The 23,894-nt window shown below is 42.3% G+C and overlaps 1 protein-coding gene across 3 annotated transcripts; it reads right to left on the bottom strand.

Annotated features, from left to right (window-relative positions):
* Positions 1-153: 153 nt before the first annotated feature.
* Positions 154-23,081, bottom strand: pde7a (phosphodiesterase 7A). 3 transcript variants are annotated; one of them, XM_031282038.2, is made up of 12 exons: positions 21,984-23,081; positions 8,345-8,405; positions 5,246-5,335; positions 4,492-4,655; positions 4,315-4,378; positions 3,330-3,526; positions 3,063-3,194; positions 2,849-2,940; positions 2,571-2,715; positions 2,381-2,477; positions 2,109-2,189; positions 154-2,006 (listed from the first exon to the last, which is right to left on the bottom strand). In XM_031282038.2, the coding sequence occupies exons 1-12, from the start codon at positions 22,119-22,121 to the stop codon at positions 1,726-1,728; spliced, it is 1,542 nt and encodes a 513-aa protein (XP_031137898.1). In that variant the 5' UTR covers positions 22,122-23,081; the 3' UTR covers positions 154-1,725. The 3 variants fall into 3 exon arrangements, with proteins under 3 accessions (XP_031137898.1, XP_031137899.1, XP_031137900.1); XM_031282039.2 differs by having other exon boundaries at positions 5,246-5,332; XM_031282040.2 differs by lacking the exon at positions 5,246-5,335.
* Between the last annotated feature and the right edge of the window lie 813 nt (positions 23,082-23,894).

Genomic DNA, 23,894 nt, shown 5'->3' with positions numbered 1-23,894 from the left:
TGTGTTTTCACCTAACAAAAGTCACATTCTCTCATTAAATTGCTCTTTAATAGGATCAGTCAAAGGTTAGTGTAACTTAACTTGGATACAGTCATTTCTGCTCAGGTTAACTACAGTATTAGATGACATGCTTTAAACATGTAAAAGTCGAAGATTTGTCAACAACAGGTTTTATTATTCAAATCGCAACAGGCATGTATCAAAAAGGTCAATACAGCAAAGCCTTTACAAAATCTGGCTCGACACTGAAGTCTTCCCAAAAATGGCTGTCGCAACAAATTGTAAACAGTTTTATCAACAGTCTTACAGCACTTACAGCAAAATACAAATCAGCTAAAGTAAGAAAAGCACCTGTTATCTCTCAAAATGTTTAAACAAACACAATTTGTGCCACTATACAGAATCAAAGTAGACAAACCAAACACAAAGAAATGGAATGTTCAAAGTCAGGCGACCATTTTGTTTCCGTACAAAAAAAAAAAGTACAGCTGGAGTTGTTCCTTACAACAAAAAGGCAAAGGGATTGGACAGTGCATTCAAAGACAAGCACACCATGCACTTGATGGGAACAGGAGCTGGTTTGGTCACTTAGCATAGTTTGTGCATAGTTATAAGGCATCAATCGAGCAGTCTTTTAGGTTGCATGTGGCTGTGAGACATTCTGCGGAGAGGGAGAGGCTCCTTCAGTAGATCCTAGCCAGGAAAAAAACAACCCTGCAGCGTCCGCAGTCACCTCCTCTCCCTTTTTATAAGAGACTGGCAAAACCCTGAGCGAGTCAAGTTGCGTGGAGTGGAGTTCCAGGTGAGATGCGTGTGCAGTGAGTAACTGATCTCCAGTCTGGGAGGGAAGCTACCCCGAGTTCAACCAGCACTGGAAGATTCGGAAATATCAGAAAAGGACTAATGTCTACAATACCTTTACAAGGTCTCTTGGAGACACCATCGTTGAGTGCAAGAACACATTGTAGCACAGGTGGAGTTATTTATGGCATCTGGTGTGTTTGACTAAGGTTCTGCTCATGGCTTCAACAGTGGGATGACAGTTCAAACGAGTGGTTCTTCACATCTGTGCTTCCAAAGCAAACCGTGGAGCCGACATGATTCACTTCAGTTCAACAGAAAGAAACGACAAACGAGATGCGTAAACAGTCTTCGTAGAGGCAGCAAAAGGACTGGGCTTGTCACATTTTTTGTTGTTGTCGTTTTTACATGAGGAAGAATCTTCAATACAAATGCAACACGGCATTACTTTAAAGTCTTCGGAGGGTCTCATGTCTGAATACTCCAGTTGTCTCAGTCAGTTTAGATTATTTTTCAAATCTTTGTTTTCAAATGGCACTTCAAAATACCAGAAAAAAAGTCTTCTGCTTTCTCCTTAAGGTTCACCAACAAAGAAAAGTGGTGTGTTCATTCAGTAATGCCAAAACTACAGTGGACAAATAAATAAAACAAAGCAAATAAATGAAAATACAGCAGTAGCCACATGAGGTATCTATGTATTGCTCTATGCCAAAAAAAAGAGGAATTAAAAATTAAATAAATTAAATAAAATCAGTGGTTTATCAAGATGGGAGGCAAAAGCAACAAAACATAAACAAGGTGTTAGGATCAGGTTGCGGCAGCGGCAGGGCTGCAGGCCATTGCATGCCCCACTCGGCCCCCAGTGTGTGGTGAGGCCTCGAGGCCGGGGTCAGGAGGTTGAGGTGAAAGGGCACACGAGGAGTGTCAGGATTCTCTGCTTCCCTGAGGTATTTCTTTGGAGCTGGTTCCTCCTGCGGCTGTAGCGGTGTTGCTGTTTCTTCTAGCGGCGGTGGCGGCGGCTTCTTCTGTGTCGGTGCCGGCTGAGCTGGGCTCCGCCTCCTCGGAGACGGAGGTTTGTTCCTGCTGTAGGCTGCCCCAGCTGGCCTTGTTCAGCCCCATGTGGCCCAGCATGGTCTGGGACAGACGTGTGTCGGAAAAACGGGCCCACTCTGCAAACAGCGGCTCCGCCACGTATGTCATGAAGCCTGAGGGGAGAGAAGAGGCGGCAGGCACACATTAGAGCTAAAGATTAAACACAAGTTGTAAGTGAAAACAGAACACAACAAATATACAACACAGCTCCTCACCAATTTGAATGTTACCAACTGTGTTGATCCCTCTGTCACAAAGTGGGCTGACTTCAAGTTTGTGCTTCTTCTCAATGTCTCCTAATAGAGCATAACAAAATAGACTCAATGTCTGAGCTATTATATGTTCTACTACTACAAAATGACTTACAGAGAATAAACACAGAAAGAACAAATCAAGGACCTGTAATGGGGTTAAAGAAAGGAGCAAAATAAATAACTGAAGGACAATGACAAACAATATAACAGCAGGCAGCAGAAAAGATGATAACCTTGTTGGAAGAACTCTTCGGTCACTTTCTCACTCCACTGTTTGCTCAGCTCCCAGGGTCTGCAGGGGTTACAGATGTCCGCACACTTCAGAGCCATCTGTACAGGGTGGGAATAAAAACAAAGTTAGAGCCCACAGTTGGCTGAGATGCAGAAGTTGTGTGTGTTTTTATGACAGAGGAGGTAACCAACCTGCAGGATGAAGTGACGGTGGCTGCCGTTGCTCAAGCACAGGTTCTCCTGGTCCAGGTGCCTGCGAAACCTGGACAGGTACTCATTCTGTCTGCTGATGTCGGTGGCTAGGATTAAGGAGCCCAACTCCCTCTCCATGTTCAGGCTAAGGGGTCGGAAAGACAGGATGATCAGGTTGTTTAGCACTGGTAGCACTGTTTAGAATGTGTGCTTCTGTATCTACTGTTAAGTGTAGCAGTTTTCTTGGTGCATCTTAATCATTTCAGGTTCAGACTGACCTGTCCTCAGCAGGCAGATGGGAGAACAGCCCAGTCTCTCTGAGCAGGCCCACTGCTGACTTCCAGTGGTGGTTTTCCAGAACTGAGGTATTCTGCACATTAAAAAGGGGGAAATAAATGTGCAGAGATACATTCATTTAATAAATTGTATGATGTCTGATACATCCATACACAAGTTCTGGCAGGCTAAAGAGCGACTGTTAGGTGTTTTTACCCTATAGAGTGTAGCTAGATAGTGGTCAGTCTTGATGAGGAAAGGCTGGTTGACTCCAGGATGGTCCAGGTCATGTGTGGCGGCTGCGAGAAGTCCCAGTAGGATGTCACAGGATGTCAGAGACTTGGCAAGCTGCATTCACAACAACCAACACAATGGCACGAAGATTGTGATGATTGGTCATTAAAATACAAAACACTCCTTCACTGAAACACTTTCAGATCTGGAAATTACGTAATGACATTCATGCAACGGTTCATGTCTCACCGTGGGTTCCCGCATGTAGCAGTACATGGCCTGTGTGACATCTGCAGCGTGGATAGCATTGTGGTAGGGGTTGTCGCTGTGGTAGTCCTCCTGGACCATGACCAGGAACCTCCAGAGTTTGACCATGTCCAGCTGGAAGAGCTCCACCAAGCCATACTGGTTCAGCAGGTGAAAGGTCAGGGTGATCAGGCTGTTTCCTGAACAAGAGGAATATCAGAGTAAGCATTCTGCTTTCATCGGGTTTGTGGATCTCTTTTTTGCTTGTATTAAAACAGGGGGAATTGTACCGCCAGATGTTGTTGCAATGCAAAATATCATCAATCTGTTATGCTCAGTGCATTGCAGGAGTTATTTTCTGCTTTGTAATTAATTTTATTGGTGCATCCACTATTCCCAAACCTGCCTCAACTACCTGTTCTTCACTTCCCATAATTACTTATTTAACTTAATTTACTTTTTCTTCCCAAAGCAGTATGCACGGCGACTCTTACCTCTTTTCTCTCTTTCATCTCTTGCTTGAGTTACACAGTATAAATCAAGACAGATGTATGGCGAGAACATGGTCTGAGTCACCCCTTATTCATAATACAACATATCTTGTTCTTATCTACTGAGGCTCCTGTCGATGCAAAATATGTTAGTTCATTATGCTCCCTATGAGACTGTTGTGCTGGTTTAAAAAGAGTCTATAGAGCTAGCCTAACTCGATTACAGCTGCATTGGAAAATGAACAATAAATTGTTGCATCTTCTTCAACAAGCAACGGACGATGAGATACAAAATAAAATTCCGTGATTCAATTGTAAAATGAATCTTCATTCAGGTAAATTCTCTCTTGTCGGCCGGCATCCAATAGATGGCACCATTGGTAACACATTGAATCTAAGGCTGGTTTAATGCTGGATGATCCTGTCAGTTCTGCATTACTTCTGTGTTATGACTTTGAAAACAACTGAAAACTTTGAAAACAACACATTTTACATACCGTTTGTCAACCTATCGAAGAGGAAAATGTCAAAATTCCAGTTCCCCACTTTTTCCAGCATGCACTATGAGAGAGGGAAAAGAGAAGCACAGAATTAGTGACGTGAAGTCTGAACAAAATACATAATTCTCTAAGTCTTATTATGGTATCATTAAAAATAAAAGGTGTGTGTCATACTCTGGCCTGTCCAGTGTAGTCCTCATCCAGGATGTGGAGGGGGATCTGCTGGGGGACTCCCCGCAGCAGACGGGATGAGTGCAGGTACCTCTGGAAGCTGAGCAGTCTATGGACCCTCCGTTCAGGAGCAGAGCTCGCTGACGTGGACCCATAGTCCAGCCGTGCTGCACACACACGCATATAAAATTGACTAAAGATGTAATATGTAACAATGTTTTTGGTAAACGTTTATTTTACTAGCTCATTAGGCTCTGAGGATCATTGGGTTGCACAAACTCGGTGGGGATCTTACACCGACACAGAGATATACAAACAGTCTCTGCTGACACAGCCGCCCACTCATAAGCCTTTCGTCTGGGATCACACAGCAGACATGCTTTGTCAGTGGTCACACACACACGCTGCAATCCGGAAACACGTCAGCATGAGGTAGGATTACTTTTGGGTCAAAATGTCAACACATACACTACTTCTCTGTAACTGGTTTATGTTCTAAAAGGTTTCATTGAGTATGAAAGTGGTTATTTTATCACATGCCCATTCAAAAAGCTTTAATAAAAAAACCTCTCACATGGTTTACACTAAGACACACCTTGGTCTTTATCATCATGTGAAATACTGTACCAAAGCAGTGCACACACATCTGTCAATCTTGCTGGAGAGGAACAAACTGTGTGTGGTACAGTTTGATAATGTCTCTACTTATCAAAAGGAGGCTGGCGAGTCAAGGTAACTGGCTGTGATTCATACTTACTGTGAAGAGTACGGAAGTCGATGTACAGGTATGGGTGGGAGCTTCTTCGTTCCGGTTCAAATCCAACCTGACTTCTCACTCTCACATCTCCTAGAAGAAATCAGCACTTTCCTCAAGATTCATGCTGCTTGAAAAGAAATGTGTGCTAGGCTAAGTAGTATTTACAAATATTTTTGAATAAATACTGGAATTGATCTTGCTTAAGTGCCACAAGGATGGGCTTTACCACCAGACAATGGACAGAGCACTACAATAAGACAATCCCAAATGTATGTGAAACTACCAACACAGCTGAAATCCTGCCTCTGTTCCGCTCGCCACAGCCAGACAGCATGTTTCACCCCAGAGGGTTTACCAGTCTAAAAATCTCAAACTGATTCTGGTTTTCTGGCAATATCCTAGATGACTAATCACTAACTAACTCACTAATATTCCCCTCACTTTACTTAATTGCTATTTTTGCTTATGTTATTTCTGTTTTACAAATTGTTCTGGTAAATTTGGTTTCTTTTGTGTTTCCTGCATGTTTGATATTTTGTGCTAAATGCTTTTAATCTCAAATGTTTTGCAACTTTTAAAGTACTATATGAATAAACATTTTTTAGAATTCCACAGCACTATATCCTTTGAGTTTTAGCCAGGATATCGCTGTCAAGGCCTCATGGGAACTGTACAGTAGTTGTTGAATGCTAACAAAATAATCAATCTTAATTATATGTCAACTTTTTCTAGTCAATATGGTAGTGGATATGTAGGCCTATTTACTGACAGAAAACCTCACCGTCATGTTTCACCTTTTCATAACAATTAGGAAATAATACGCCTTATACTAAGCATTGAAAGAGAAGCAGGACTTCACCTCTCTATTGTCAAAAAGTGGTAAAAACACATCATTTTGGTACTCCAAGCAAACTCAAACAAGCAAAAGATGTGATTTTGTAAATACTATTTCACCCAAGTCTGGTGTATACTATCCATGTGTGGGCACAGTCACGCACAAACACACACTCCCATGTCCCAGAAGAGAAAATTCAATGGACAGACAAACAGCTGAGCATGCAATGCCATGTCAGGACAGTCTGCTCTACTAATAGTACTCAGAGCCACGGAGAGGGATCTATAGTACATCCATGACCGTTTTTAGTAGTCAGGCAGAGAAAAAGGAACAGGCTCCAGACTCAGACCAAAAAGACGGCGGTCGGCCTGCTTGTATACTGCAGTCAAGAGCAGTGACAGCGCAGTGAGGCGACAGGATGGTGCTATGACACTGATGCAGTAAAATGCGATTGTGTCGTTCCAGGCAACACTTTATATGCGGCAAGACTTTATATAGCAGTTTACTCATCAAGGTGCTAAACAGTGCAATGGTAGGTTTCCAGCATGGGACTTCTGATTGTGTCGTATGTGCATTTGAATTCAAATCAAAGCGGTCACACAGGTGTGTTCCCCCAACCAGCATGTTACTTACTTGCAAAGAGCTGTTTGAATACTACACAAGCTCCTATCAAAATACCAAAAACTAAGAATTACAATTCAAAACATAACGATGCTCAACATTATTTTTAAAAAGCTGTTTGTAAAGTTGTTGTTTTGAATATGGAGAGTGAAACCGTATCAGTGGCCTTTACACGTGCAAAAAACATAAATTAGGACCAAAAAAACACTACAATTCATGCACTCCTAGGCAGTGAGCGTGTGTGTGTGTGCGCGCGCGCGCGCGTGCGTGCGTGCGTGTGTGTGTGTGTTCACATATATGTATATCTGTCACATCAATCTCATGTGCTAGGGCTCGGCACACGTGTGTGAGCTTGTACGATTAGTGCGTTTTCAGAGTCAAAGGGTCCATGTTTCCCCTACGGTGCATTAGTGCCGGCACTCTGGGGTGGATGTAGGTCATGTCACTATAACTGATGCGGCAAAAGCTCTGAGTCCTGCTATTTGAAAGCACATCAGCATTAACTTGGCATACTGAACCCTGGCCCAGGCAAACACCAGTCTGCATTAGTGTGCCTCTCCTCACACTCAATTTAATATAAAATCTACAGACACAGATGCTTTATGCTTGTGACGTATGAGACTGCCACCATACTTAGCCAAGTAAAATGAGAAACAAAGTGTGGCAATATTATGTGAAAGCTACAGTACAGTACAGGATTTCAACAAAGACATACAGTAAGCCCTAAACTGCCCCTGCTGTTTAATGCCCCCTGCCTACTCACTATGCTTCCCAACAGCAATATGATATCTATGAATGACACTGACAGGATAACACTGTGAGCAATTCTACTTTCTTTCTTGCTGCTTACTACCAGCCAAACGCCATCTGATTTAAAGCAACACTATGTAACTTTTCCCACTTTGGTCCCCCTACAGGTTGTCTCATTAGACAACCTGTAGGGCGACCGAAACGGCGAGACGCGCGAGCTGTAGTTCCAGTGAGACAACCTGTAGGGGAACCGAAGAGGGAAAAGTTACTTAGTGTTGCTTTAATAATTAAGGTGGCAAAAGTTGCATGCGAGGGCACATTTGTGTGGGGTAGACTGATGTCAGAGGTCCACCCAGGCTCTAATCGCACCATTATCCTCAATAGCCTTATTGATTAGGGAGCCAAGACTGCTCTGGCTGCTTCCTAGAAGCATTTGACTCCATCTGCCTGGCAGAGCTAGGAGTCCTCCGTCCTCTCATATATTTTTTAAACTGCTTATCCTGTTTAGGTATGCTGAGGGCAGCAATGGACAAATGGACACACACGCAGTATGTACATACAGACACTTAAATGCACTCTGCCAACGCACCCTTAGTCTGTTTAGCGTTCAAATTAAATTCTGTACTGATCCAACTTCAAAAAGACACTCAACACTACAGATACACACAATTTTAGCATGTTCTGATTGAGAAATTACCAAAAGGCCAGGGATTGAGTGGACACTCCAGCGCAGCCACATCTCTTTATAATCTTTACATCCCTCTCTCCATTTCTGGTCCATCCATTTTCCATTTAAACCTACCGATGTCTGGAAAGTGTGTGCGTCTATTGAAAATGCATATGTGTGTGTGTGTGTGTGTGTGTGTACGCACCGAGAGTGGGAAAACACTTACCTAGCATACGAATGTACAGTGCTGTCTGGTCTGAGCTGTCATAGGAAATGGCTCCTCGTCTCTGAACAAACAAACAGAAACATCATCAACAAGTGTCAAATGTTTATACCAATATAATGTAATTATATTATTACAACAATGTAATATAGGTCCCAAAATTGATGTGTGTGATATCACAACCACATCTCCCCCAAACACACACAAAATACAGGCAATGTTTTTAACATACACACCGAGTGTGATAAGTAAAGGGTGGTGTAATGTTGCACAAACTGCTACACTGATAAATATGTTCCAACTCCATATCATCAGCCTGATACAACACTACACCACTGATATCAGTCATGTACACACACACACACACACACACACACACACACACACACACACACACACGGTGAATGCAATTTTAATTAATTTGAATTTACCTTAGTGGAACTAATAACCAGGACAGATGCAGCCCACCAACCCTTGACAAGTCAATACCATTCCTCAATAGTATTTGAGAAATATTTTTTTTTAACAGCATATTAATCTAAAACATTATGGATAGCATCAAGTTTGCATTTTCTTCCTTGCAAATAATCAGCAGCTGCATCACAATAAACAAAAACACAAACATTTTCTTTTCTAGGTTTCTGGAACCGCAGTAACCACTGAACTTCTGTGAAATAATACAATGTAACTTTTGGTTTGAATAAAGGGGTTTCGGTTTATGTTCGAAGGCGAACAAGTTACCAAAATATAGATATCCTAGCAAATAATATGATTTGTTGTCGGTTTTATTTTTTCGTGTGTCTACAACTCCCTGCAGTGCCAACAGAATCCCTCACCAGGAGGCAGCCGCAGAGCACTACAGTGGTAGTTGTAGCAAGTATGACTGTGGTAACGGCATATTTGCTCTGTCGACAGACAGCTGCTCCAGGCTAAACTGAGGTGTTGGCTCACCTCTCTATGCACTCCACACATCCTAGCCCCCCTCCAGGCTGACTCTTCTCTCCCTTCTGGAGCTACTCTTGTATAGGGTTACCCATTCCACAGGGAGCCTGTTGAGTGGGCCATTTCCTGATAACCAGCAAACTGGTCACACCATCAACACAAGCAAACACAAATGTACATGCTTGTATATTCCTTACTTCATATCCTTAGGATTACTGTGCATCTCCTTCACACACACACACACACAACTAACACTGTCTGTCCTCTCAGCTCATGACAGCTGCCAATCCAAAGCTAATATTTTACTGGCTAGCAAACAGCTCGACTCGAGGTGGGTAATCTGCAAAGCTGTATTTTAGTGTCAACAGGCATCTGTGTTTACACACAGCACCAGTGATTAGTGTGAATATTATAGATTGTGTGTACAGTATGCATGGGCTGTGTGTGTGTGTAACATGCGTGGGAATTGTATAATACTAGCTCTAGGGCTGGGAATCGAAGAGTGACCAGCCCTGCCAACACTTCAGAAACAAACATTCCAGCCAGCGCTCGCCACACACACACACACACACACACACACACACACACCATTATCTTTGTGGGGACCCGTCATTGACATAATGCATTCCCTAGCCCCTTACCCATCACAACTAAATGCCTAACCTTAACCCTTACCCTCACCCTAACCATAACCTAATTCTAACCCTAATCCTAAAACCAAGTCTTAACCCTCAAACAGCCCTTTAACCTTGTGGGGTCCAGCATTTTGGGCCCCACAAGGCTGTGCAGACCCCACAAGTATATTGTATTCCCTGGTTTTTGGACCCCACGAATATAGTAAAACAAAAACACACACACACACACACACACACACACACACACACACACACACACACACCTTAAGTGGACATTGGCATGTGCTCCTTTCTGAGCTAGTAACAAGCTCAATGTCACATTCCCACTGTGAACGGAGGGGAAAGTCACGTTTTACCCTTGAAGTGGCCAGTCCATAACACACACCCCTGCCACGCTTTGTAGTGCCAATACACACAAAAACATACACCCATGGTCCTGTCATGGTCTGAAATTAACTTGAGCCCCTTTTTAAGTTGTGTTTTTGGCATTTATGCTTCACAGCTGAGGGTGATGGGAAATAAGGGAGAGAGAGAAGCATAGGATGTCAAAGGTAGGACTTGGACTTAATGTCACAGACAGGAAATCCACTTATTAAAGTTAACTTATGCATTTGATTGATTTGATTTGCTGTCCGTCTTTGCACACACTTGAAATCATATGAAACATTAGGGATATAGTCCAGAAATAGAGACAGAGCGCATTTAAAGGCAGGGTTGGTAACTTTTTCCAATATACACTTTTTTATACATTGTTCGAAATGGTCTTTACACCCGACAGCAATAAATAACTTATGGGCACTGAAAAAGAAGCAAAAAAGATCTGTCACCTGTAGCTGCTGTAATCCTGTAAAAATGCTGTTTTGTTGCCAGCGGTTGCACACATTTCTCCGGCTGTTCTGCGCGCCGCAGCAGTTTTACCAGCAGGCTAAGCCAGGCTCCCTGCTTCACTCGCGTGGGCCAGCGAAGTTGATGCCACAGCATACCTACAGCTCAATTTGTATCCTTCATGCAAGAAACTAGAATTTTGTACAGCCGCTTAACATTAATAGCCTTCCGCAAGCCAAATAGCTACTGGAAAGTTTTAGCCTACTATGACGCAGCTGCAGGAGGTACTGACTTGGTTACTGAGAATAGTGACTGACTACTAGCTTCTTTGTTTGATAAAATATTGTGTGCATTTACGGGAGATTTAGGCAGTTTCTTAAGCTTTTTAATGTGTCAAGCCTATATTTTGCAAAGTGAGCTGGTTAAACAAAGAGGTGCTGGAAATAGGCATAGTCAGAGATGAATCTCAACCCTTCAACTGTAAACATGGGTGGTACAGTGCCCATATCATGGGTTTTGATCATGGTTGCTCATAGGGATGTAACGATTACCAGTGTAACGGTAAACCACAGTAAAAATGTTGAAGATAACAATAACCTTTTTCATTTAAAATATCATTATTATCTCGGTGGATTACCACGGTGTGGAAAGCGCGTGTTCCCAGCTTAATCCGAGGCTCCTGAAGTTGCCGCGCAGGTGCACTGCGTAGCCTACAGTGCGTTTCTTGAAGTTGGAATCATGGCGTGAGGAGGAGATGACAGCGCTTAGGACATTTATCAGCCTTGTAAAAAAAGCCATAGTAACACTTGCGTTCTCTCTCGCTCCTGAGATGATTGACCAATCATTGACGAGAGTCATCTCTTTGATCTCCTGCCAATCACTCGCGCTCACACAGGAGAAATGGGACAGAACAGCTGTAAACATACTTTTTTCTTTATCATTCTTTTCCCATTTTCGGACTTGAAGTGATGTGTGTAGCCCAGAACGTAAGTTTAAACTATTCTGTAGCTTGCTAAACTGTCATGGGGTTTACTGCCTCGTTATCTGTGTAAACGTTAAAGCTACTTTCATATTTCAATAAGTGTTCTGCTACGATGTGGATTAAGTTTTGCCCGTGTTACAACATGACATTTATTTGGATTGAGAGAGATATATTATCGCCTTGATAATATTGTTGTTGCTGTGTTTCTTATTGCATAGCTGATAGATAGATAGATGTGCAGATTGTTTAATATTACTTGTGCAGCCACGTGTTGATATTCAAGTAGTGTTTGCTAGCAAGGTGCCATCTCCAGTAAACAGACTAGCCTGTGGAGCCACGTGCTTCGTTATTAAGAGGTGTATTACACTGTTTGCTCCGTTATGGATATGTGTGTTGTAATAGATGTGGCTTATTCTCAGTTTGTGTTACTGAGCAATATGTTACATTTATGTTAATTATTACAGAGAAATTAATGTAATTCTTAGTATTGTTTCTTGTTTTATGCTGGTGACTATAACATTTAGTTTTTGGTAAATAATGTTCATAGTAAGTCAGATGCTTATTAATGTGCATTATTATTTGCTTATATTTCAGAACCACATCCAACTTCACATGTAACGTCAAATACAACTTCAGTTAACTTCATGTTGGAGTTGTTAATAAATGTTCCTGGATCTCAAAGTCAGACATCTCTGGTTCAAGTTCTTACCGGATACGCTACAGCGGGCCGGTGTTTCAGTAGCCAGTTTTCAATAATTTTCACAAGCCTATTGCCTATATTTTGGTAATATAATAAACACTGTTACACTTTTTGAAACTATTTCAGCTTGTGTAGGCCTATCAGTGCTTTCTGAACATATTGAACACACTTTTAAAAATACCGCGATAATACCGAAAACTGTGATAATTTTGGTCACTATAACAGTGAGGTTAAATTCTCATACAGTTAAATCCCTAGTTGTTCACAGGTGTGGCACAGCAAAGGTATCCAGCTTAATGGAAATCTGCCAGTCGTTCATAGGCTGAATTAAAAACAAACAAAGATAAAACATCTGAGACATCAACAGGTTGATGCTTGGATTTGGGTTTACACCTCATCACCAACTTTGTCAGTTACAAGAGCTGACAAAAGAGGAAAAATGCATTAACTTTGCATTTCGAATTCTTTGCGTCTAGTGGCCATTGGAGACATTACAGCTTTAGAGACTTACGCTTTGGCTTCACATTCGTGCTGGTTGCCAGTTTGCATTTGACCCACAGCCCCTGGCATCAGACAAGGCAGGGCCAGGATTAAAATTTCTACCAATATGTTGGCCTATGGCATTTTTTTATACTTCAGGCTCATGCAATACTGGGGTGTGGAGGAAGAAATTAAGTCATCATCCTTCAATCTGACGAATCCTGGACAGTGCTAACTTTTTGAAACACCCAGAAATACAACAAGCCTTTTGTAAAAACCTTTTCTGATCAGCCCAAGCATTGTTATTACAAATAAGACATATAGTCAAATCAAGTCATAGTTGTAGATCACTAGTACACAGATAAGTGCTTACTCAAACCTTGGGTTATTCTGCCACCTGGATTTTGTTAATTTACTTGTATGGGTGAGCATTTAACTGTTTAACAATGTCCCAGATTGGTTACAGGCCACATTTTTTTTCTTTTTACTCCCATTTAACTAACTCTATTCTTGTTTTTGGGGAATGGGCTTTGAGTGCCTTTAACTGAACACCTGGAGCTGCAGCCAGTTGCGTTTGCTCGGAGCTTTCTGAGAACAAGCCAAATTCCGTTTTGTTTGGAGTTTACTGCTAGCATAACAGTCTGCTCATTGTGCTCCCTGCCATTCCACATGAGCTCGTTTACATACAGCTCTGTTTCTTATCTCGGCTTAGTCTTGTTGCCTGGGGTCACAGCATTCAGGTTTCTGAGGTCAGGAGGTCACGTGATGTGAAAATGTCTGTGTGAGTAACATCAGGTCTGTTATGGTGATGTTTGCTCAAAGCAGACAGACTTATGTATTAGTATTATTAATACTAATGCTGGTTTAAATCAAAAAGAGGCACTGGCTGAATTGCAAGAACTCAAATTCAAACAGCTCAAGGGGCTTTAAAAAAACAACAACAAAAAAAAAACACTCTCGTCATCATAGCATTGTGATCAAGCTGATATTGTAGTCTGACGCTCCTTCAATGGTATTCAACGGTCCATTGCACAGTGCAGCATTCTCACTCTTCCTTGTTTCAAACAGACATAATAATCTTCATGATGTCAGTCAGTAAGTCAGTTGGGACTAAGCAAATGAGGAAGCCATCAGTATGCCTATAAACTGACATCAGGAACAAAGCAGTGCACGCACACCCCACACAGGCACATGTAAATACCCAAGATAAAAGCAGCTGGACTCAGCACGGTTTCATAAACTGAAAGCTTCCTTCTGAGTTATGACCTCTTGCAGCACTCTGCTGCATGGGATGACACATTTCAGTAACTGGGTGCTAGGCCATGAATGTGGACAGGTTTGGACTGACTGACTGTGTGTGTGTGTGTGTGTGTGTGTGTGAGTGTGAGTGTGTGTGTGTGTGTGTACCAGCCACTGCATACATAAAAGCCCTAGATGGAGTCTACCTGTGTTTTATGAGAACACTGTCCACTCTGACACACTCCAGCTGCAGTGAGTTTTTGAGAGAGGGCTGATGGTTTGAGGGGAGGCTTGGGGTGAATTGGCCTGATGGTTAGCTGGGGAACGACGGAGCAGTGTTATCACTAAATAATTATTAATTAATATATCTGCAACCAGTGTTTTTTTTTTATTTTTTTTACTGCCGGGTAAAAGTGTCTTAAAATGATTTAAGCAAATTATTTACACAGAGAACTTTAAGGGGCCTTGTATAAATGTGCTTTTAGCTGTGCTCTATGACACAAGTAGAGTTAAGGGGTGAGGGAAGAGGGAGACTTGCTTCATATTTTCACAGGCTTTCTACCCTGCACAGGAATTTCATTCATCTCAAACATCATCCCCAGGCTCTAATTGCTTCTCTGGGCCAGCTTAATGTTCCCCCTTGCAAGTCATAACCTTCTGAGGAGAGCAGACAAAAAAACAGTCGACAAGCAGTGTGCCTGCGGACAACTATTTGGTACAAGCTAGTAACAGTGGTAAATAAATTATCCCTTCCTGTATGGGCTCATCTCATATGTCTATAGGACTACAGTAATTATGATTAATATTCAGCAAGAGCAGTTGGCCCCTGACGTTGTGTCCGTTAGTGTGTTGATGTATGAAGCCACAATCTCACGGCCGATTGCGCTCGACACTGCAGCACAAAAACAGAATGGTCATGTGATAAGAGGGGCCCCTTACAGAGAAAGACAGTCAGGCAGATAAACAGGGAGTGTGCATGTATAAATGCAGACAGGATGTAAGGTTTGCCTCCTGTTTATTTACTAAATAATACAAATCCTCTTAGTAAACAGTACCGTGCACTCCAGCTCATTCACGCAAATTTCACAGTAAAACCAAACTTTGGCAGGCAAAGAGTTAAAGTTTTTGCAAAAGGTTGTGAAACACCAGGCTTACTGTCTGAACAGCTCCTTCAGCATTCTTACCACATCCTGAAACTACGTCAATCCGATGGCAATGCGCAGAAAAGAAAACGCTTATCGGTTCAGTTAAAATCAACAAAGTAACTCCCTCAGAGAAGCACTGTGGTGTATTCTCTTATGCTCTGCACAGAAACATCCAGTGTGGATGAAACAAGTTGTGCTATCACCCACCCTTACGCACAGCCTTATCATCTCATGTCCCTAAACATCTAAAATGAGTGAAGTCTATCTAGGGTCAGTGGCCCACATACTCTTGATAATATCTCTGACTGAGATATGATGGACTAAGCTGATAGCAGATCAGTGTTTCAAGTCTAAGCTGCTTTCCAAGCCATGTGACTGGTCAGGCCTCATCAATACCGTGCATCCGATTATTGATTCTTGTATCTCTGCTGGATTTCTTTTCTTAAAAAGTCAATTAAACAGCCTTGTCAAAACAATGCAACTGTGTGTGAATGTGTTACTAGTACTAAATCATGACAGCCATCCACATTGGGCGTGGATGTGTAATATCTCTGAAATGTAGTTTAGATGGGAACCTTTGATGTGTCTAACTCCTTGTCCTGTACTTCTGGTTCTTTCACTTTGAACCAATCTATCGACAGTCGTGTGTTTACCCTTCACTCCAGAGTAGCCAGAGGAGACCAGCATAAATCACTATATACAAGCAATATACAAAAAAAATATTCCACCTCATTTTGAGTAATTAATCAACAAGCAGCCAACATGCATTGTAAGAAAAACAATACAGGCATTGTACTAGATAAATAAGCCCATTTATTTAATGTTGTTGCTGTTTTCAACGCCTCTTCAGCAGCATATTTACACCCAATAATAAGCATTCCATGACCACAGAGTGACATATTCTTCTGAGACTCTGTCGTGTCTTCAACCCTACTCTTTCGTCCTCTGTTTACAAGAGGAAATGTCTTAATCTGCAAGGGAAAGGGGGGTGGGGGGTGGGGGGTGGAGGAGAAAGAGAAAGAAAGAGAGGGAGCTTGTGAGTGAGTGGAACAAGACAGCCAGAGAAAGAAAAGAGACTGAGACTCCGGCCATCTGTAAGCCTGGCAGCAAGCCAAACCACTGCCCACAGAGCCCAGGCAAATGCCTAACTGCCTCTTTCTGCAATGGTAGTCCAGAACTGCTTCCACAAACAACAGGCCTGTGGAACCACACATAAAAAACACAGCAGCCACCAAGGACAAATGCACCCTTATGGTCATAAATAGGGCTCGAAACACAATATTTGTATAAGTGTAATTGCTCTGTGACAAAGGCAGAGTGACAGTGCCGTATGTGTGAATGCATGTTCACCCAATACTGCCACTGTTCAGGAAGAAAAAAAGACAAATGATTATGTCAGCAGGTCTTTATGGGCCTGTTCTGACCTGGTATTAAAATCTGATCTGAGTGATCCGATTGCAAGTGGACAGCTCTAGGTGCACGTTTTCAGCTGTCTGTCAAATTGTGTCTCCAACTGCGTCCTCAGTGACCACTTATGATCGGATCTTACTTCCCCGCTCTATATGCAAATAAAGACGTACATCATTTCTGTTTGTATATAGGCTGGTTGTGTGTTTATAATGTCAGTTGTTTCAAATCAAGTGAAAAATGCAAAGCGCTGGCCACAGTCTGACTGTGTGCCGACCATAGACTGTAGCCTATATAAAAGGGTGGCGACAAAAGGAGATCTACGGACGGGTGGCAGGACCTGTGCAGTAGAGAAAGATGTTTTTTTTTTAAAGTCTCAGTGTTTTCAGCTCTAGGGCTGCTCGATTATGGAAAGAATCATACTCACGATTATTTTGGTCAATATTGAAATCACGATTATTTTACACGATTACTCACTGACTTTTGGAAAGACGTTGGAATTATTGAATTAAAACAACAGTGAAACAGTTAAACAAATCAACAGTGAAAACACCTTGAATTGTGAAATTTCCCTCTAATATTTTTCCCGTTTGAGCTTTTTTTCTCTCCATTCAAAACACAGGACAAAATAAAGAGTTGACTTGCAAAACGTAATGTACAAAATAATCATTTTTCTCGATTACTCTGTTTTTGAGATTGTTAAGAGCAGAAATCGTAATCACGATTAAATATTGATTAATTGCACAGCCCTATTCAGCTCTCAGTACAATTGTAGCTTATAATTGAATCTCTGTGGTTTGAAGTTTAGGTTATATTATAACTGCTTTATTTTATATTTCACGATGCTTATAGGAGTCGCGTTACGTTACCGCTGATGAATCCCCATCATTTCCGGATTTTGCTGCTTCATAATAAAAACATTCAAATACCAAAATAACGGAGGACTTTTATTGTGAAGAACATAGGAAATTAAACTGTTCACAGGCGGGACTTTGACCACGCATATTACCATCAACTCCGGACAGCGCTGTAGCTAAATAACGTTATTTTCAAGGCAACTGCGCTGCAGAGCTCAAGACAGCCGGGGACAGACAGAATATGATAATAATACCATCCTATGATAATAACATCCAAAACTGTGACAAGAGAAATACTATGAATGAGTAGGCTAGCCTACATATTTCAGCTCAAGGTTGGAAGCAGAATTGTCCATTACTGCTGTCGTATGTCTCATTCAAACTACAGATCCGCTACCGTGTGGTTATAGCCGATAGAGGGCCGCAAAGCAAATGCAGAAGTGCCGTTCACCCTGTTACAAGTTGATGAACCACTGAAACGATTTTGGAAACATTATTTTAAAAGGTACAAAATAATCTTTTGTGTTGCTTTAATGTGGACACAGGACACACTGCCGTTCTCACTTCTATTAGAAAATGGACACACGGCTCTAACCACCTCCAAATGTGTTTTTGCGATCCAATCTCAATGTGTCCTCAATACGTCCTGAGAATGTTTTCACCTGTACTTAGAGCTGTCCACTTGTAAATTGATCACTTAGGACGGATGTTAAAGGTGAAAACGGGGTCTGTGTTAAATTACTGAATACTTTGCTATTGCTGTCTTGTTTTTGCATAAAAGTGTTTGTAAATCTTGTGCGATTTAAAGGAACACACCGACTTATTGGGACTTTAGCTTATTCACCGTATCCCCCAGAGTTAGATAAGTCCATACATAACCTTCTCATCTCCGTGCGTGTCGTAAGTTTGTCTGACGCCCCCACCACTAGCCTCGCTTAGCACAGATCCTGGAGGTAACCGGCTCCATCTAGTCTACTGCTCCCAATAAGTGACAAAATAACGCCAACATTTTCCTATTTACATGTTGTGATTTGTATAGTCACAGCGTGTACAAATAACAAGGTCACATGAGACACAGCTGTCTTCTAACCGTATACATACTGGAAACTATATTCTCAGAAGGCGAAGCATTGCTACTAGGGATGTCCCGATCAGGTTTTTTTGCCCTCGAGTCCGAGTCATTTGATTTTGAGTATCTACCGATACCGAGTCCCGATCCGATACTTCTATAATAATTCAACTTTATAATACCTCCAGACCGCAGACATACTTGCGCTTTCCGCTTCAAGCTGCTTCCGTGTTCTACTTTGCCGGCATTTAACCAATAGCATCTCTGCAACAAAGTGATGTCATGCCGCACGCGTTGCTGTTTGTGTGGAGTCAAAAGGGTCTAACTCTGTGCCACTGCATAACTATAGATGTGTTAAAAAATAATGAGAATATATATACATATATATCCGAGTCCTGATCGGGAGGTAACGTCCGATTCCGATCGACTCTGAAACCACGTGATCGGACCCGATTTCCGATCACGTGATCGGATCTGGACATCCCTAATTGCTACTTTGGCGGAGTGATTTGCTCCCAGCACCTGAGAAGCCCCGTGGTGAGGAGCAGAGAGTAACAACGGTGCTTTTCAGGTGTTGCGCTAATCACTCCGCCCAAGTAGCAGTGCTTCGCCTTCTGAGAATATAGTTCCCAGTTTGTATACGGTGTGTCTCATTCCGCATACTTCCGTCAGTACACTGCTAATGTGCACTGACCACTTACTGCTGTAGTGCCCACTTTCGATGGTTAGTATTGTCCCAAAATGAACGCTTATGTTAAAACACTTACCAGAAATGAGGAGCGGGATGAACGTGACCAACGCAACACATGTGAACGCGATTTTCCAGCCCGCTTTCCTGTATGCAAATGAGGAGCGGCCGGCTCGGCTCGCCGCCTCTCAAAATCTGATTAAAGTTTTTTTAAACTGACCTTTGTCGATCTAAAATGAAGACAGATTCAGCAACTGTATGGCCCATTTCTCGCTTAAAATGTTTTCAGAAACACGTTTCTGTGAACCATTTTCGTAAATCTGTAAAAAAAAAAAAAAAAAAAAATCGTATTCCGTCCGAGCCGCCATGACAGTCGGTTTGAAATTCTTGAGCAGCCAGACCCACGTGACGCGTTTGTCCAATCAGCTGCCGGTCAAGGGCGCCCTTCCGCTTTGTAGTCAAGATGGCGCCCGTTTAGTGCGAGTCCGGTCCATCGTTCCACACTCAACTTTTTGACCGTTTTTAGGGGGTCATCCGGGTACTTTCAGTGCACTGACTTTTTGCTTATCTACACTATATACTTAAAACTAAGTTTTGAAGTTAGTTTGAAGTGTGCAAGTAGTTTGAAGTGTGCAAGCGGTTTGAGACGCAGCCACAGTTACGACGGGCACGGAGATGAGAAGGGTATGTATGGACTTATCTAACTCTGGGGAATACGGTGAATAAGCCAAAGTCCCAATAAGTTGGCTTGTTCCTTTAACAATGTTTCCACAAAAATGACATGCAGTCTGATCATTATTGTTTCACTGAAAACTCACTCAACACTACAAAGTGCACTGCTTGTTGCAAATGACCCCTTTGTTCACAATAAAAAAAAGAGCACGATAACAACACACCTACCAATTGAAAATGAACTACGGCCCACTTGGCGAACCCGAACAAAAAACACACTAGCTTTTCACTTGTGTTTGTATGCAGAGGATGAGCACTCTAGCATTATGCTGAGATGGGTTTTCTCCTGAGATTTTGGATCCTTTCTTTCGGCTGCAGTCTGAGAAGCAAGGTCCAAGAACCACCAGGGCGCATGATAGTTTCAGGCCTTCGGATCAGTTTTACAAGTCTTCCTAACTAAGACAGAGCATGAAGATGCAGTGGTAGGACAAGAACTGGAGTGAATGGACGGATAGAAAGATGAATGGATGGACAGAAAAGTTTTGTCCTGCAAGGTTATCCAACATTTCATGACATCTGTCAAAAACACTAACAACCCAGCGGAAAAAAAAAAAAAAAAAAAAAAAGACCACTGAGAACGAGCAACATCGAGGGCCTTTCATAGCCATGGCTATGCATTAGTCTTTGAGGGAGCTGCCTGTGGTGGTGTGATAGGTTCAAAGCGGACACACATGGGTGGTTATGTGAAGCAGCGTCTTGCACAAAGAACTAATGGACAGCCTATTGAAGAGGACGCTCACACAGTCAAAGATGGTGACTTGATGCTTAGTTAATGTGTTAGGAGATGCCATGCAACACTGTGGGAGTGTCTATTCATGACCAACTAGCAGGATGTGACCCAAAGAGATGACAATACACCCAGCTGCTTTTGGGCAAAACTACTGAAGCAATAGTTAGAATGTTTTACCATTTTAACTGACTCATGATTTGATGTGCAACTTTTCTGAGCTGAGGTTGCGGGTGCACGTGTGTTAGAGTTAGTTAAGCAAGTGTACTGGACAAAGGCCTAATGGATGGTACATCATCTGGGACATGTTTATACACAACAGTGACTCAATGCGTGGCTAATGCATTGGAGATGCATTATACTGCTGTGCCAGTTTTTCTATGTATGAGAGTAGAGGTAAAGTTGAGAGTAAAGGTACTTTATTGTCACATACATATACATGTAGCGAAATTCATTCTCTGCATTTAACCCATCCCTCAAGGGAGCAGTGGGGAGCCATTTACAGCGCCCGGGGACCAACTCCAGATCTGAGCCAGTGCCTTGATCAAGGGCACTGACTGGAGAACCTAGTACATGTTTTTTGATGGTGGGGAAACCACAGCACCCAGAGGAAACCCACGCAAACATGGGGAGAACATACAAACTCCACACAGAATGGTGGTGCAGAACGTGCACCCACAACATGAAGACTGTTGTTGTGGCCTACCTTTTCTTTTCTTTCACTGCAGAGCAGAAATGTAGAGGCAGGCTTACCAAGCACACATTTTAAAGAGTGCAAGACTCTGGGAAAGCAGGAAGTTCAAGTATGACTCAATGATGTAGGTTTCTTTTGTCAATGTGACAAGGGATGTTAACATAAATAACTGTGTGGCACGTTCCTTCTGACAAATATAGCAAGTTCCAGGTCCCAGGAGTAAACTGGTAGTGTAAACCAAGAGGGCCTTTATCTGTGGGCAACATGCACAAATGCAAAGTGGTTTTAGGTTGGTGTGTATTTTAGGTCTAAGAGATAAGAAAATGTGTGCGTCTGTGCAAGTGAGTGCTCACTGTGTGTTAGGGCCTAGATATCCAACAACCACCTGCAAGATTCCTGTGGCTTATTCATATTTGTTTTAAGCAAAAATGCTGGTTTTAAGGCCTGTGTGATTCCCAAAGCCAAACTCACTGTGGCTAAATGATTAACAGTACAGATTAAGGAATTTTAATTTATTTACCTGTGACAGCTGTCTCGGATCAGGAGCCCCGAAGAGAGAAGAGCTGGAGCTGAAACTAATGGCTCCCCTCCGGCTGAGGACATGCTTGGGAACCGGCCTGTCTAGAGGCAAAACCGGCAGCTGATAACATACTTCCATTGAATAGTCAGGGCTGGATCCGGATCAAAAGTATAAAAAAAAAAAAAAAAAAAAAAATATATATATATATATAATGAAAAAGATAACAAATGCAATGCGAAAACAGATGACTGGTGAATTAGAAAATCTCCCAAAGCCGAAAAATTATTTTAATATTGTAGAAACGATCTGCTATCGAGCTGCAAAGTATTTCTGTTCATTATGAGCGACTCGAAACTTGTCCAGATCGCCTTCATTGATGCTGCGTCTTATCTACCTCCACCGTTTTACCTCCTTTGGTGTCATTCTGTAGGAAAAAAAATCATGCTGCTGTTGCATTTGCTCCTTTCATTCTTATTTTAGTAAAATCCGGGCCCACGAACGACGAGACCTTCTTGCCATTTTCTGGGTCTTTATGAAAACGCTTCCTCATTTTCAAAGCAGAAAAAAACGTCCGTTAATTTGCGTTTCGTGGCGTTCACGGATCTGCATATCACATATCCCGAAATGAAAACAAAAGGCACGGCCACTTCCAAAAAATGTCATCAACATAACATATTGTATGCAACACCGGCGGATGAGGTGAGGCAGCTCCAGGATGTGAGTCCCTTGTCAGCCGTGGCCGGGAGGTTTTTCTCTCTTTTGGATTTACACCGGCGACGAAATATAATCAACATGTAGGGCTTTTCCGTCTTTTTTCAGAAGCTGCATGATGAAGGAGCAGTTGTCTAATTTACCGCTGACCATAAAGCACAAAGTGTCTGGCTCAGAGAGGGAAACCCCGACGTTCATCTCATTCACTTCGATTCCGGTGGGTTTAAAAGAAACGTAACGGCATATAACACGAAACTATCAACCAAAAGACGACAAATTAACAACCTAAAGTGTGTTTATTTCCCTATAACTACCTTCCTATCGTCCTAAACATTAGCCTACTGTATGGTTTTAAAGCACACACCACCTGCCAGAGATGGTGCTGTTGGAGCGAGCAAAAAACGCCCTTGTCAAAGATAAACCAATGGCGTCAATGCTGCTATTATAACCACAACGCTGATTGGACAAAAGCGCTTACAATGTATAAACCAAATTATATGATTGGTTATAAGGCCAGGGCGATCCCAAGACCTATATGAGCAGTCGTTTGTAGACGGTGTGGACTTTCTCAAGGGTATTCCTCCATAACGGGGCTTGCCCTGCAGCGGTCCACATCATTGCCTGTGATTACCTTCCTCTCTCATGACTCATACTGCTTGGGAGCTGAGACTCACCGGGAGTTTGAAAAACAGCCTAGGAAATACAGCTAAATTGTTGCAACTGTCAGAACGAGGCAATTTGCTCCATATGACTGATTGTGGTGACTCAAGACACATGCTGATTGTATTGTAAAATAGACTTTGAGTTACTCATTTATTGTCTGCATGCAACATTTAGGTTTATCTGTCTGAAAAAAATGTTCGTAAGATACTGGGCCATTGATTTTTTTGCATGATAAGATGTAGCTGCACCTCATGAATCAAGAAAAACACACAGCACTAAGAGACCAGAGCATTAACATTTTCACTGGAGGTTTCTGTGCCATGTCCATGTGCTGGGGGACAATAGACGTGCCATGGCAACAGTCAGGCCCAGCGCCAATGGAGACATAATCCCCTCCCCATTTCCATGGGTCTGAATGCAGTTCCCCACAATCATACCCCCCAGTAAGAGGTCCTGCATCTTTTCCAGGCAACTAAGGCAACACTACAAAACACAACAACAACTGTGTCGTAGACAGTAGCAGAGGTGGAAAGAGTC

The sequence above is a fragment of the Sander lucioperca genome, chromosome 1 (genome assembly GCF_008315115.2).
Source record: "Sander lucioperca isolate FBNREF2018 chromosome 1, SLUC_FBN_1.2, whole genome shotgun sequence".
NCBI classification, from domain to species: domain Eukaryota; kingdom Metazoa; phylum Chordata; class Actinopteri; order Perciformes; family Percidae; genus Sander; species Sander lucioperca.
Note: the sequence above shows the minus strand (reverse complement) of the source record. Positions and strands in the feature narration are given on the sequence as shown.